The sequence below is a fragment of the Neopelma chrysocephalum genome, unplaced genomic scaffold, assembly GCF_003984885.1.
Source record: "Neopelma chrysocephalum unplaced genomic scaffold, ASM398488v2 Primary Assembly neopelma1_239, whole genome shotgun sequence".
NCBI lineage: Eukaryota > Metazoa > Chordata > Aves > Passeriformes > Pipridae > Neopelma > Neopelma chrysocephalum.
The window spans coordinates 10,602-23,820 of NW_020897901.1; the positions used below are offsets into that span (position 1 = coordinate 10,602).

General features: G+C 60.1%; 2 protein-coding genes across 2 annotated transcripts in view; one reads left to right on the forward strand and one right to left on the reverse strand.

The window, feature by feature from the left end:
• CDC42SE1 (CDC42 small effector 1) overlaps positions 1 to 2,877 on the reverse strand; it is a 4,573-nt gene extending 1,696 nt beyond the window's left edge. The window contains exons 1-3 of the mRNA XM_027703556.1: positions 2,556 to 2,877; positions 405 to 576; positions 216 to 326 (exon numbers count right to left, since the gene is read on the reverse strand). Of these exons, the coding sequence (XP_027559357.1) occupies positions 216 to 326; positions 405 to 458 (165 nt within the window). The 5' untranslated portion in view covers positions 459 to 576; positions 2,556 to 2,877. The remainder of the gene's footprint in view (positions 1 to 215; positions 327 to 404; positions 577 to 2,555) is intronic.
• A 3,281-nt stretch (positions 2,878 to 6,158) lies between these two features.
• Positions 6,159 to 8,227, forward strand: MLLT11 (MLLT11, transcription factor 7 cofactor). The gene is made up of 2 exons (XM_027703557.1): positions 6,159 to 6,414; positions 7,825 to 8,227. Exon 2 carries the CDS (start codon positions 7,834 to 7,836, stop codon positions 8,116 to 8,118), a length of 285 nt encoding a protein of 94 aa, XP_027559358.1. The 5' UTR covers positions 6,159 to 6,414; positions 7,825 to 7,833; the 3' UTR covers positions 8,119 to 8,227.
• The last annotated feature ends 4,992 nt before the right edge of the window (positions 8,228 to 13,219 follow it).

Below are 13,219 nucleotides of genomic sequence, written 5' to 3' on the forward strand. Positions count from 1 at the left end.
AGTGACACCCACCAACCACGAGACCCACCACCCCAAAAACAAGACCCACCACCCAACCATGAGACCCACCACCCCAACAGTGACACCCATCAATCCTGAGACCCATCACCCCAAAAACAAGACCCACCACCCAACCATGAGACCAACCACCCCAAAAGCAACCCCCAGCCCCCCCCAGCGCCGAGCCCCCCGCCCGGGCCCTGCCCCGGGGGTACCATGGGCAGCCCCTCTCCCGCAGCCATGTCCCCGGAGCCGATGTGCGTCAGGTGCACGAAGTTCATGGGCTCCCCAATCATGGAGCGGTCGATCCTCCTCCTCCTCTTCTTCTGCGGAGGGAGATGAAGGCCGTGAGCCCCCCACTGACCCCCTCAGACCCCTCCCCAAACCCCCCCAGTGGTACTCACGGGCTGGGGCTTCTCCACGACGCAGCAGCCCAGCTTGTGCCAGAAGTCGCTCATGCTGGTGGTGGGAGCCACGGTCCCCCCGGTGCTGAGACCCCCGCGGGGTCACTCCATGGGGAGGCCTCGGGGCGCCCGCTGGGGCTGGCACGGCGTGGGCAGGGGCGGCTGGTTGGCACTGGGGAGGGAGGGGGGGTGATGGCTGCGGTCCTGAGCGCCCCAAATCGATGCCAAACCGACTTCCCAGCCACCAAACAGAGGTGGAGACCCCCCCGAGAGACCCCCTGGGATTACATAGAGACTGCCAGGAGACCCTTAGTGCTGCATGGAGACCCCCAGGAGAACCCCGGGATCACACAGAGAAACCCAGGATCACACAGAGACCCCCAGGAGAACCCTGGCACCGCATGGAGACCCCCAGGAGAATCCTGGGATCGCACAGAGAAACCCAGGAGACCCCTGGCACTGCACAGAGACCTCCAGGAGAACCCTGGAATCACACAGAGACCCCCAAGAGAACCCTGGGATCACAAAGAGACCACCAGGAGACCCTTGGCACTGCATGGAGACCCCCAGGAGAACCCTGGCATCACAAAGAGACCACCAGGAGACCCCTGGCACTGCATGGAGACCCCCAGGAGGCCCCTGGGATCACATGCAGACCCCCAAGGGACACTGAGCATCCCACAGAGACCCCAAGGGAACCTCCAGGATCACACAGAGACCCCTGGGATCACACGGAGACCCCTGGGATCACACAGAGACCCCCAGGATCACACAGAGACCCCCCAGGGATCACACAAAGAACCCCAGGGATCACATGGAGACCCCCAGGGATCACACAGAGACCCCCTCAGGGACTCTGGCCATCACACAGAGACCCCCAGAAGAGTTCCCCGTGGCCAGGGCTGGCTGAGGGCAGGACACAGGCGAAGGATGCTGCGGCAGGATGGGGGGGATGGAGGCGGCCGTGGCAAATCCCAACTCCCTGAGCCGGGAGCTATAAATATCCCGGCCTTTCCGAAAAGGGGCCGGAGGTTGAGCTCTTCCGCTGCAGCTCCAAGAGCACACGGGGGGGAAAACAAACAGGGGCTTGGTGGGGTTTTACCCCAAAGCCCCACGGCCCTGCCTGGGGTAGGCGAGGGGGTGTTGGGAAGGGGGGTTCGCCCCCAGAACGGGGGTTCCCTTCGTCCCAAGGGTTTTGAGCTCCTGTGCTGCAAAAGCACCCGGAACTCACCCGCCCAGGAAGGGCCCGAGCACAGCCCCGGGTGAGCCAGGAGAGTCCCTGCGTCGGCCCAGGGCCGAGCTGAGCCAGAGCTGGGCCTGTGGGTGCCGGACCCACCGCAGAGGCAAACAGGAAGAGTTCCTTCCTCTGCCCCTGCGCCGGCGACGCCGGATGGGCCAAAGTCCGCGGCTGCCGGGCCGCACTTCCTGCTCCTGGCGGGGAGGAATGGGGCTGTGGCAGCCCCCCAGCACGGGGGCTAACCCCCCAAAATGGGGGCTAACCCCCCAAAATGGGGTCTAACCCCCCTGGGGTGAACGGGGGTGCTCCGAGCTCAGCCTCGGCGCTGTCCCACCCTCAGCCCGGCCAGGGCCAGCGGGCAGGATCCGGCCCCAAGGACCCCACGGAACAGCACCCGCGGCCCATCCCCGTGGCCCCGGGGCACCCAGGGGGGTGGGTGCCCGCTGTGCCCGCTCCCCCCAGTGCCAGCCCGGCCCTGTGTCCCAGCCAGGAGGACTGAAGGAGCTCCCGGCCCCCGGGGCCCCGTTCCCCAGCACTCCCATCCCCGAGCGTGGCTGCTGAGAACGGGCAGGTTGTGACATATCCTCGGCACCCCCGGCCTCTCCCCCCGGCTGTGGGGCAGGGGAAGAGGGGGTTGCCTTTTCTTCCCAGCCTGATTTCCTTAGGAAACAAGGCTGCCGGGGCCGGCCCCGCCACAGCCCCGGATCCGGCAGCGCGGCGGAAAGGCCCGGCCGGGGGGTACCCCCCAAATTCACCATCGCAAGCAGCCCTGGGGGCACTGGAAGGGGCTCCGTGAGGAACCCCGAGAGTGGGTTCAGCCTCGTATGAGCCACCAGAGATCCCCCAGGGGTTCCCACAGCCACGAGCCCCCCTGCTCGGACCCCTCCGAGCCCAGACCCCCTCCCGGCACCCACCGGGGCCTCACGTCCTCTTGCCCAGCGAAGGGCGACGGTGGCCGCTGGCTCCGGCCGCGGGCTCCGGCCGCTCTCCCGGCTCCTGGCGGTTCTGCCGGCGGGTCCCACGGGCTGCAGCCGCCCCAATTCCCCGCTCTGGGGGGGGAAGGGGGGGTCCCACGCCCCCCCACACGCCCTCAGCCCACCCCTGCGATGAGCTGCGTCCGGTCTCAGCCCAGCTGGGCGCGGGGTGGCCCCGGCGAGGGCGGCTTTAGGCCCGGCCTGTGCCGGCACTCACAAAATGACTTCCCGGTTGGGAAAGCACCGCTCGGCTCTGCGTCACCGCCGGGGTCTGGGAAGGAGGGGGGGGACCCACTGCGAGCCCCCCCCCCAGCGCTGGGGGTCACCCACTCCAAGGGTGCTCCTGCTGGGGTCTCCTGAAGCTCGGAAGGGAGACAGGGACACGCTGGGTGAGAGTCCTGGGGTGCCCCAGCTGCGGGCGCGGGACCCCCGGGATGGGGCGGCAAAGGGGGGGGTGAACCTCCTTAGAGTGGGGTGGTCGTGGCTGCGACCCCGGCCCTAGAAAGGCTGAGATCAGATTCCCGGGGGTCCTGATAGGGCTGGGGGTCTCCTGATAGGGCTGGGGGGGTCCTGATGGGGTTCGGGAGTCCCAGCAGGGTTTAAGACCCCAGGGAGTCCTGGTGGGTCCGGGGACCCCAGAGGTCCCGGCAAAGCTTGGGGGTCCCGGCAGGGCTTGGGCCCGCGGTGCTCCTAGTGGGGCTGGGGGGTCCTGGTGGGCTTGGCGGGTCCTGGCAGCGCTGGGGGTCTCGGTGGTCCTGGAGGTCCCGGCAGGACTCCCTGGTCCCACCAGCGGGCTGCAAAGGGGGGGTCGTCCCGCCGCCCCCCCCCTCCCGTTCCGGTGCCGCTCCCCGCCTTCCTACGGCGGTTTCGGGGGCCCTTCCGCGGGGTCGCACCCCCGTCCCGTCCCGTCCCGCTGGCGGCCCCATTACCTGTCCCGGTGTCCGGCTCGCAGCTGCCCCAGGCGTGTCCCGGGGGTGCCGGGGCAGGTCCCGGGGCAGGTCCCGGTGCCGGTGCCCCGCTCGAAGCCCCAGGCGTGGCCCGGGGGTCCCTGTCCCGTTCCCGGTTCGCAGCCCCAGGCGTGGCTCAGGGATCCCGTTCGCGGTGCCGGTTCCCAGCCCCGGGGGCGGCTCGGGGGTCCCGTTCCCGGTTCGCAGCCCCAGGCGCGGCCCGGGGGTCCCGGTGCCGTTCCCGTTCCCAGCCCCAGGCGTGGCCCGTGCGGACGCGGCGCAGCTCCCGCCGCCCGGCGCGGCCCGAACCGGGCACAGCGGCCTCCCTTGGGCCCCGCCGGCACTGCAGGGGGACGGCGCGGGGGTCCCGGCAGGGCTGGGGGGTCCCCGGAGCCCTGGGAGGGCTGGGGGTCCCCGGGTCCCAGCAGGAAACTGGGAGGTCCCTGTAGGGCTGGAGAATCCTGGCGTGCCAGTAGTGGGTGTTCTTGGGGTCCTGGGAGGGCTGGGGGTGCCCAGTAAGGCTGGGATCCCCACCAGGTGCTGGTTGTGCTCCCATTTCCCTTATTCCCACTTTTTCCATGCATGTGCCCAGAGCCCTTGGGGGACCGAAGCACCCAAAGGCGTGGGAACCCCAGGCCACCCTGCTGCCGGTGTTGAGCGGTTTCACCATTTCCAGCTCGGAGCCTTTCTGCTTGCACAACGTCTGTGGGGTCCTGCCCCCACCACCACGGTCCTGCCACTGCCACCACGGTCCTGCCACTGCCACCACAGTCCTGCCACTACCACCACGGTCCTGCCACTACCACCACAGTCCTGCCACTGCAACCACCACCATGGTTCTGCCACCGGCACCATGGTCCTGCCACTGCCACCATGGTCCTGCCACCACCACGGTCCTGCCACTGCCACCATGGTCCTGCCACTGCCACCACGGTCCTGCCACTGCAACCACCACCATGGTTCTGCCACCACCACGGTCCTGCCACTGCCACCACAATCCTGCCACCGCCACCGCCACCATGGTCCTGCCACCACCGTCACTGCCATGGTCGTGTCACCGTCACAGTCCTGCCACCACCACGATCCTGCCACTGCTCTCACCACGGCGCTGCTGACACAACCCCGTGGCTCCAGCCACTGGCCAAACTGGCCTGTGACCTCTGGGATGTCCCCTTCCGCAGTGCCCATCCCACACAGGGGGGAGCCCCAGAGGATCCCTTCCCATGTCAGCCCCCGAATCCCAACCATCCCCATCATTCCCACTCCAGAAATCCTGAACAAGGCAGCACCGTCCCCACTCAGCCAGGTCTCTGTCCCACGCTGGCCCCAGCCCTGGGGCTGGCCCTGGCTGGTGGCCCTGGCTGGTGGCCCTGGCTGGTGGCTCTGGCTGATAATCCCCCAGGGGTTTGTGACCTCGTTCCAGCTGAAGAGCCCGTTTCGTTGGCCCTTGTGCTGCCAGAGGACATCGTCCCCCTCGCAGCCCTCCCAAAACCATCGACCCCAAAGCTGTGCCCCCACTGCCACGTCCCCCCGGGGGGTTCAGGCCCAGGTCCCTTCCTGGAGAGGGACGTGGCAGGTTTTGGGTTGTCACACGTGAGCCACCCCTTTGAGCAGGTGACAGAGACCCCGAAGAGAAGCAAAGAGCTGACATCCAGCTCCCTGTGGAGTTGCTCAGCCAAGCTGCCCCCCAGGGTCTGGGGGAACCCCAAAATCAGCATCTCAACCCCTCAGAGGGACCCACATCCTGCCACAGGCTCCCGGTTGGAATTCTCCCGGTGCCGGGTGCTGGTGGGGCCGAGCTGAGCCCGAGGGTCTATTTTGGAGCAGGAACGTGGGATCCTCTTGGGCCATGACAGCGCTGGGGAGGAGGAGGAGGAGGCAGAAATAGCCTGGCTGCAGGCCGAGCCCTGGCACAACCAGCTGCGCACAGGGAACCAGGGAATGGGGAGGAAAAGGGAGGAAAAAACCCTCAAGCCCTGAAGGAATGTTGATCTCGGGCAAAGCCCGGGGAGAGGAGGGCGAGAGCTGCTCTCACCTCTCAGGGCTGTGGGTCTGGCCTGTGCCCCCCTCACAAAAGGGTTTTTTGGGTGCCAGGGCAGGAGATTCCCTGGTCTGAGGGGTCGCATCGGGGTTTTCTTCACTGTCCCTCTGACACTGGATCAGCCCAGGGTGGGAACTGGGGGCAGTGGGGCTGCACGAGGTGCCCCCCACCCTGGTTTGCAGCCCCCCCCTCAGCCCTGGCACTGATGCCAGCTTTGGGTGTCTGCCTCTATTTCCAGCTCCGTGTCTGCCTTTGGACACAAAGCCGGGATATTTTTGCTGTGTGGCCTCAGGGCCAAATACTCCCAGTCTCAGCCATAAGAAAAACCCCTTTTCCAGTTTTTTTTGGAACCGAATGTCCCCGCGCCCTCCCAAGGTTTGGGGGCACCCAGCACCCCGTTCCTCCGCCTGCAGGTAAAAGGAATATTTGCCGGCTCCAGGGAGACTGAAAACGCCCCGTTATCCCCCACCCAAAAAAACCTGAAGGTTTGAGGAGCGATCTGGGAAGCGCTGCGGGTTTAACATCTCCTCATCTTCCTCATCTCGGGGGTCCAGCGCGCAGCATCCCCCCCCCCCCCGCGCCTCCGCCCCCCCCGTCCTCCCCCCCCCCGGCGCGGGTGGGAGCCGCTGACTCATCTGCCACCATCATCATCCCCCCCCTCCCCGAGGAAGGCGATCCGAGGGGCTGCATTGCAGACCCAGCCGCGCCCGCAGACAAAAGCGACGCCGCCGAACGAACACCCGCGGCTGCCCCCGGCACAAAGAGCCCGCCCGGCACCCAGCGCATCCCTCCGACCCGGCCCTCGGCGCAGGTAAAGGGATGCGGGGCAGGGGGGATGGGAAAAGCCAGAGGATGCTTTTGGCAAAGCGAGGAATTTGGGTGGAGGGAGTGTGTGTGTAATTTTCTCGGGGGAAATAAGTGACAGCCAGCGGGGATTTAAGGGGATAAAAGGTGGTTTTGCTTCCATGGGATGAGCAGACCCCGCTGATCCCGTGGGAAATGCTCTTTCTTGGTGACACGAGACACAGGAGGGCTTTTTTTCTCCATGTTCATTCCCTTTTACTGGATATTTGAATATTTTACTTGTCACTTAACTCCCTTCCCCCCTCCCCTTGTCACTAAACTCCCTTTTTTTCCCCTTTGAAGCCTTAAAATCCATGTGCACAACACCCATCACCATCAAAATAATTCGCTGCCGTTGTGCAGCAAGAAACCCCAAAAACCCGGGGATGGATCCCCAGGGATAAATCCCCCCAGGGAAGAGACTCTTTCGAAGCCCCGTGGCTCGGTTTGCCCCGAAGGGGTGACACGGGAGCCTTTCATTGCCTCAGAGTGACATCGGGAATCTCAAATGTAGCAGCTGCTCATCAGCACAGGCAGGGCACGGTCCAAGGTACGCCTGAGTCATCCTTTGGAATTCTGCTTTCCAACAGAAACAGGGGGATCAGCGGGAAAAAAAAAAAAAAAAGAGGATGTTTCGGGTTATTCAGATTTTTCCCCACCTCCGATGGAGGTGAGCGACAGAATCCCGCCGGGAAAAGCCGGGCGGTGACTCAGCTGATCCGTGTGTCTCCTCCTGCTCTTTCCCAGTTCTCGGTGGATCGGGGCGGGGCTGGCGGGGGGAATTCGGCAGCACGGCGTGGCGGGGATGGGTGGGGTGTGCCGGGAACACCGAGCCACGCTGCTTCCAGCCCTTTCCAGAGGGTTCTGGCATGGCCCTCTGGGCGATGCGATGGAGGGGGGACCTGCAGGGACACTCCCCCCTCCCCTCATTGCCCGGCACAGGGAAAGGGAGAGACCCTTGTGTGCTGTCTCATGGAAAATCAGTTCATTTGGATGCTGTTTGCCCTCCCTCCCTCCCAGCAGAGCGGGATGTGGGGGGCACCTCAGGGTGGATTTCAGGAGGAGCAGATCCCCACCCTGCCCTTCCCTCCTGCGCTTTGGGAAACTGAGGCACGGGGTGACAAGTCCCTTGCCCCCCCCACCTCCAAATCACAGCACAGAGAAGGGCTGTGACCAAGGTGAAGCCTTGGCAGGGCTCAGATCTGCAGTTAGACCCAGCCTGGAGTCAAAAACCTCCCCAGCCCCGCCAGCAGTTCGATTTTGGGGGGGTGTCTTGTGGGATTGAGTCAACACCTGAGATTTTCCAGCCGCTTTGAGGCAACTGCTGCGTGTCGGTCGAGCTTTTCTCCCCCTCTCCTCTCCCCCTGCCCTCCTGCAGAGCCCCAGGATGCTGGACACCATCATGAGCAGCCAGTACGACTCCTTCATCTACTGGAGGATGCCAATCCCGCGGCTGGACGTGGCGGAGCTGGAGGGGCTGGGGCTGGCAGACATGGCCCTCTACAAGCCCAAGGCAGGGGCTTTGGGCCAGCTCGTGGGCTCAGCTCGTGGGCTCAGCCAGGACCTGTCCCCAGAAGAGGAGGAAGAGGACACCCTGCTGCAGTTCAACACCTTCAACTTCTGGCGGGCTCCCATCGCCAGCATCAGCTCCTTGGATTTCGACCTCATCTGAAGCCCTTCCTGCCCCTCCTCGCCCCTCCCTCCTCCCTGCTCTCCCCCTTTTCCGCCGGGGTTTGGTTTTCTTGTCGCTTCAGGGGGGTCGTTGGGTTGGTTTTTTTGTTTGTTTCTGGGCGGTTTTGCCATCGCTAATTAATTAACTCAGCAGTTCACCCTGGGCTTGACGGTGATGGGCTCCCTGAGAAACCTTCAGCCCCTCCCCGCTCCTCCTCCTTTCCCTCCCTCCTTGGCAAGGAGGGGGTAACGACACCGGGGGCAAATAGGAGGGCAGGGGGCAGAAAGAGCCCCTCCTGCTGCCCCCTCTCTGTGTTTGGGAGGTGCTGAGGGGGTATCGGTGTGACCGTGGGTGTCCCTGCCCCGTGTGACACGTTTTCACCTCATTTCTCATGTGCTTTTTTAAGAAACTCTCATTTGTGCAATCGGAGCGGTGGGAATTGACCCTCCTCTGCGTTCCCCTGACCCAGTTTCTCCCAAATCCGCCTCATCCCTTCCCCTTCCCCTCGGGAATTCAAGGTGGAAGAGGCAGGGGTGTGCCCAGGGCATCAGCACGAACCTGTTTCTTGAGAAAAATAATCGCTTTGAGTCTTGGGGCTTGAGTCCAGGCAGAAAAAAATGATGGCCAGGAGTATAAAAACACATGGAAATGCTCTGACCTTGGTGGGTGGGGTCAAGGCTGGGTGTTCACTGCCCCAAATTTGATTTTTTTCATCTTTTTATGCCTCGTGTGCTTTATTCCCGGCGTGACTCCTGGCTGGGGCAGACACCAGGCACATCATGGGGTCCGTGACAGGGGCTGAGCTGAAAGAGAAGATGGAGAATTTAGTTTGATCTTACTAAAAGGAAATATTTCAGGTTTCCTACCCAATTAATCAACCACTTTAAAAATAACCAAAAAAAAAATGCTGCATTTGCTCAAGTGGAAGCCTTGAGTTTTCTTCGGGGAGATCTTCACCTGCTGAGGTTTATTTTTGAGCATCACCTCAAAATGGGGGGAGAAAACCCCAATTTAAACCGTTATTTCGCCCCTCCACCCCCAAGATTGTTTTTCTGGGATTGGTTTGTCTTCTTGAATGTGCTTTTTTTGGGTTTGATTGGGGTGAAGTGATGTGGAGCATCCCAAAATTGTCCTGAGAGGGGAACGTGGCTGGGGGCGGGCCGAGGCAGCACTTCAAAAGTGCCACAAATAGGCAAAAGTTGGAAAAAAAAAATCTGCATTCTACTGTGAAAATGGAATGCAGCTCTCCTGTAATCTCCAGAAATAACCAAGTGTGCTGATTTTGAACCATCCGTGTAAAACCAGAGGTGAAAAATGTAAATTCTCCTCTACAGAGCTGTTTGACTTCTGTGTTCCCAGCTGGGAAAACCTGCAGGAGAAGTATTTATTATGAAACCTTAAATAAAATCAGTTAAAAACACACATATTCCTGTGGACATGTAGACTGGCATCAAGTTCTACGGATTTAAGTAGTTTTAAATCTTTTTACGGTGAGCTGAGAACTGACCCCTGTGTCTTTGCTGTGGAGGACTTAAGTGTGGAAAAACTAAGCCTAAAGGATTAATTTAAGCGCATTAAGGATATTATTTACACTTCAGCTTTTACAAGCCCCACAGGAAAACACCCCAGGGAAGAAGAAGGCCCCAGACTTCCGAATTTACCTCAAAAAAGGGCATTTTGAGTGGGTCAGGGGCACTTGAGGGGGTTACACAGTGAGGAGAGGGGGGTCCGGCACCCTGAGGGGGGCTCAATCTTTGATACTCAGAGGGGACTGATACACACAAACTACTGAAATACGCACATATACATACCTAAATATACATATACATTTACAGACACTGACCTATCGAGGGGGTCAGGGCTCTGTAAAGCACCAAACCTCCCTCATCGCCTCAGGAAGGCGCCGCCGCCATTTTATATTTGGCGCCAAAAGGCCTCTGAGGGAACTCCCGGCAGGGTCACACCCTCTGCTTATTGATATCCTTCCGCCAGAGAAAAATACTCCCCGCCAGGGCTCCCCCGTCGCCCGACGGGGGCGGGGGGAAGGTGACGGAGGAAAGAAGGAGAAATCCCCAAATTCCGCACGATTTCCTCGGAGGCAGAGCGCGGGGAGGGTCGGCCAGGCCTTCCTCCTTCACAGGCGCGGCACGTACTCTTTTACTGGCGGTGCGTTATCCTTCCGCCGCCACCGCCTCCCGGGGCCGCCATTTTGTGAGGCCGCGGCGAAAGGGGCGGGAACGGCGGCTAAAGGGGCAGGAACGGCGGCGAAAGGGGCGGGGGGGAGGCTCGAGAGTCGCGTGAGTGGGGCCGGGGGCGGCCTGAGGGGTGTGTGGGTGAAACCCTCCGTGAGGGGGTTCAGGGAACCCTCTGTAGGAGGTGGTCTCGGGGGTCTGAGGAGGGGGGACCCCCATGAGGGAAGGGGATGGGGGACCGTCTGAGAGGGGTGATCTTGGGCATCTGAGGATGGGGAATCCCTGTGAGGGGATTCAGGGGACCCTCCCGTGAGGGAAGGGTTTGGGGGACCTTTAGAGGGGGACCTTCAGATCTTGGGGGTCTGAGGAGGGGGCACCCCCGTGAGGAAGTTCAGAGGACCCCCCATGAGGGAAGGGGTTGGGGGACCCTCTGCAAGTGAGGTCTTGGAGGTCTGAGGAGGGGGCACCCTCGTGAGGTGGTTCAGGGGACCCCCCATGAGGGAAGATATTGGGGAACCCTCTGAGGGGGACGATCTGGGGGGTCTGAGGATGGAGGGACCCCGTGAGGGGAGTCGGGGGACCCCCCATGAGGGAAAGGGTTGGGGAACCCTCTGAGGGGGGCGATCTGGGGGGTCTGAGGGACCTGAGGGAGTTCAGGGGACTCCATGTGAGGGAAGAGATTGGGGAACCCTCTGAGGGGGACGATCTGGGAGGGTCTGAGGATGGAGGGACCCCATGAGGGGAGTCGGGGGACCCCCCGTGAGGGGAAGGGGCTGAGGGACCATCTCTGGGGGATGGTCTTGGGGGTTTTTTGGTAGCTGAAGAAGGACAGCTTTAGATTAGATAGCGGGGAGAAATTATTTACTGTGTGGGTGGTGAGGCCCTGGCACAGGTTGCCCAGAGAACTGTGGATTCCCCATCCCTGGAAGTGTCCAAGGCCAGGTTGGACGGGGCTTGGAGCAACCTGGGACAGTGGAAGGTGTCCCTGCCCGTGGCAGGGGGTGAAATTAGATGATTTTTAAGGTCCCTTCCAACTGAAACCATTCCATGCTTCCAAGGTGTTTCGAGGACGCTAAATACCAGGGAAAGAGTGGTAAATGTATCCCTGATCCCACTTTTTCCCAGGGAACGGTGCAGAACCAGGTGAAGACTCATCCAGAGGGAACAAACCCCATCCCCAACACCGTGGCTCTCACCTCACCCTTCATTCTCACCCCTCTTCATTCTTCAGCAGGTGCCAAACCCACCTCAGGTAAGGTTTTATGGCACCCTGAGGGGGAAAATCTTGGAAAAAAGTCTCCTAGGGTCTCTCACCAGTAGAGGGCAGGTGGATATTTAGTAAAGAGAAAGGGCTGAAATGCAGCCAAACCCGCCCAGCTGCTGCTTCCTGCCCCGGGATGTTTTTACCACGGAGGTTCCTACAACTGGTGTAAACAGAGGTGGTTCCAGTGCCAGGGGGTGCTCACTTCACTGCAGGTTTTGAGGGAATGTTTTGCTGTTTACAGCCTGTTTAGACCTTCTCCTGGTGGGAATTCAGCCCTTTAGTTGGAATATTTTTTACTTTTTCCATCCCTTTGGTGTGGAAATCTATCCCCGTTCCCTCTCTGCCTTTGTTTCACTTTGGTCCCCCTGTCCCGTGGATCCCTCTGGAGTCCTGTGGATCCCTCTAAGTCCCTTGGATCCACAAATCCCTTGGATCCATCCAGGCTCTGGGGCTGAACGGGATCTCCTTGCAAAATCCCCACCTCTCCTTTCCATAATCCCCTTTTCCAGTGCCACCACCCCCCACGTGGGACTGGCCTGAGATACCCCGGGATTTTCCCTCTGAGACACTTCCAGCGTCAGTCAGAGCTTGGGAACAGCCCCGTGTTGGGCCTTGTCAGGAGCTGAATTTCTCATTTCCCACGAGGGGGCATCAGCGACCACCTTAATACCAACAAAAATCTCCCATTTGACGCTCCCAGATGATGATTTTCCCTTCTCTCTCTCCTGTTTTCCAGTAGGAACGAGGATCTTTAGCTGGGCTGAAGGTTGGGAGGTGCTGAAATCTCTAAGCCTGTGGTGTTTTCACCTGCCAGACCAAGTATTGCATGAAAATAAACCCAGTAAAATCAGGTGAAAAAGAGAGAAAACGGGTTGCAAGGGTTAAATCAGGAGAACTTTAGGTGAACTTCCCTCTGTGTGCTCGTAATCTCTTCATCTCCGCTGGCCCCGAGGAACAGGATCTGGTTTTTTTGCCCTTTTTAAAGAGGAATTGTGGGTTCTCTGCACTGAGCTTGCGCCCTTTAGGTAATTTCCTGTTCCATTCTCCCGAACTCTGCATTGAATTGGAGTTACCGTGGTCAATTGGAGGAAGAAACATTGTTTTTGGGGCCGAGAGGGCTTGTTTATCTCCTTTCAGTCCCTCTCCCACTGCAGGGGACGGGGCTGAACTCGAGAGGGGAGCAGGAAAGGCCCAAATGCTGAAATCCAGTGACACATGTGGCCAAACTGTGCAGCAAAGGGGCAAGAAATGGAAAATATTCTTTATTTTTTGCAATTTTGACCTGTCCATACCCCTCAGTCAGACCCAGCAAATCTGTGACCACCTTCATAGCTTCATGTGGGCTTTAAATTCAATTAAAAATGAAAAATTAAATTAAATTGAATTAAAAACCCAAGAACAGGTTCAACCTGTCCTAAAATAATATCAGAGCCCTTTTTGGAGTGACTTTTTGGAGAGGGACCTCTGATAAAAAAAACTTATCTGTGTCCCTTCCTTTTCTCCACTGGAACCTGGAAAATACTTTATAGCTGATAAAATTGTTGCAATTCTAGATGCTCTAGATGATAAAACTGTTGCAATATTGTTGGTAATTTAAGAGGTGGAAGCCAGTTTGCCTTATTTCGAGGTAAGAAATGATGATAAT

What these genes read in the sequence shown, in the direction of transcription:
- MLLT11 (XM_027703557.1), top strand. Translation starts at nt 7,834, where the DNA reads ATGCTGGACACCATCATGAGCAGCCAGTACGACTCCTTCATCTACTGG.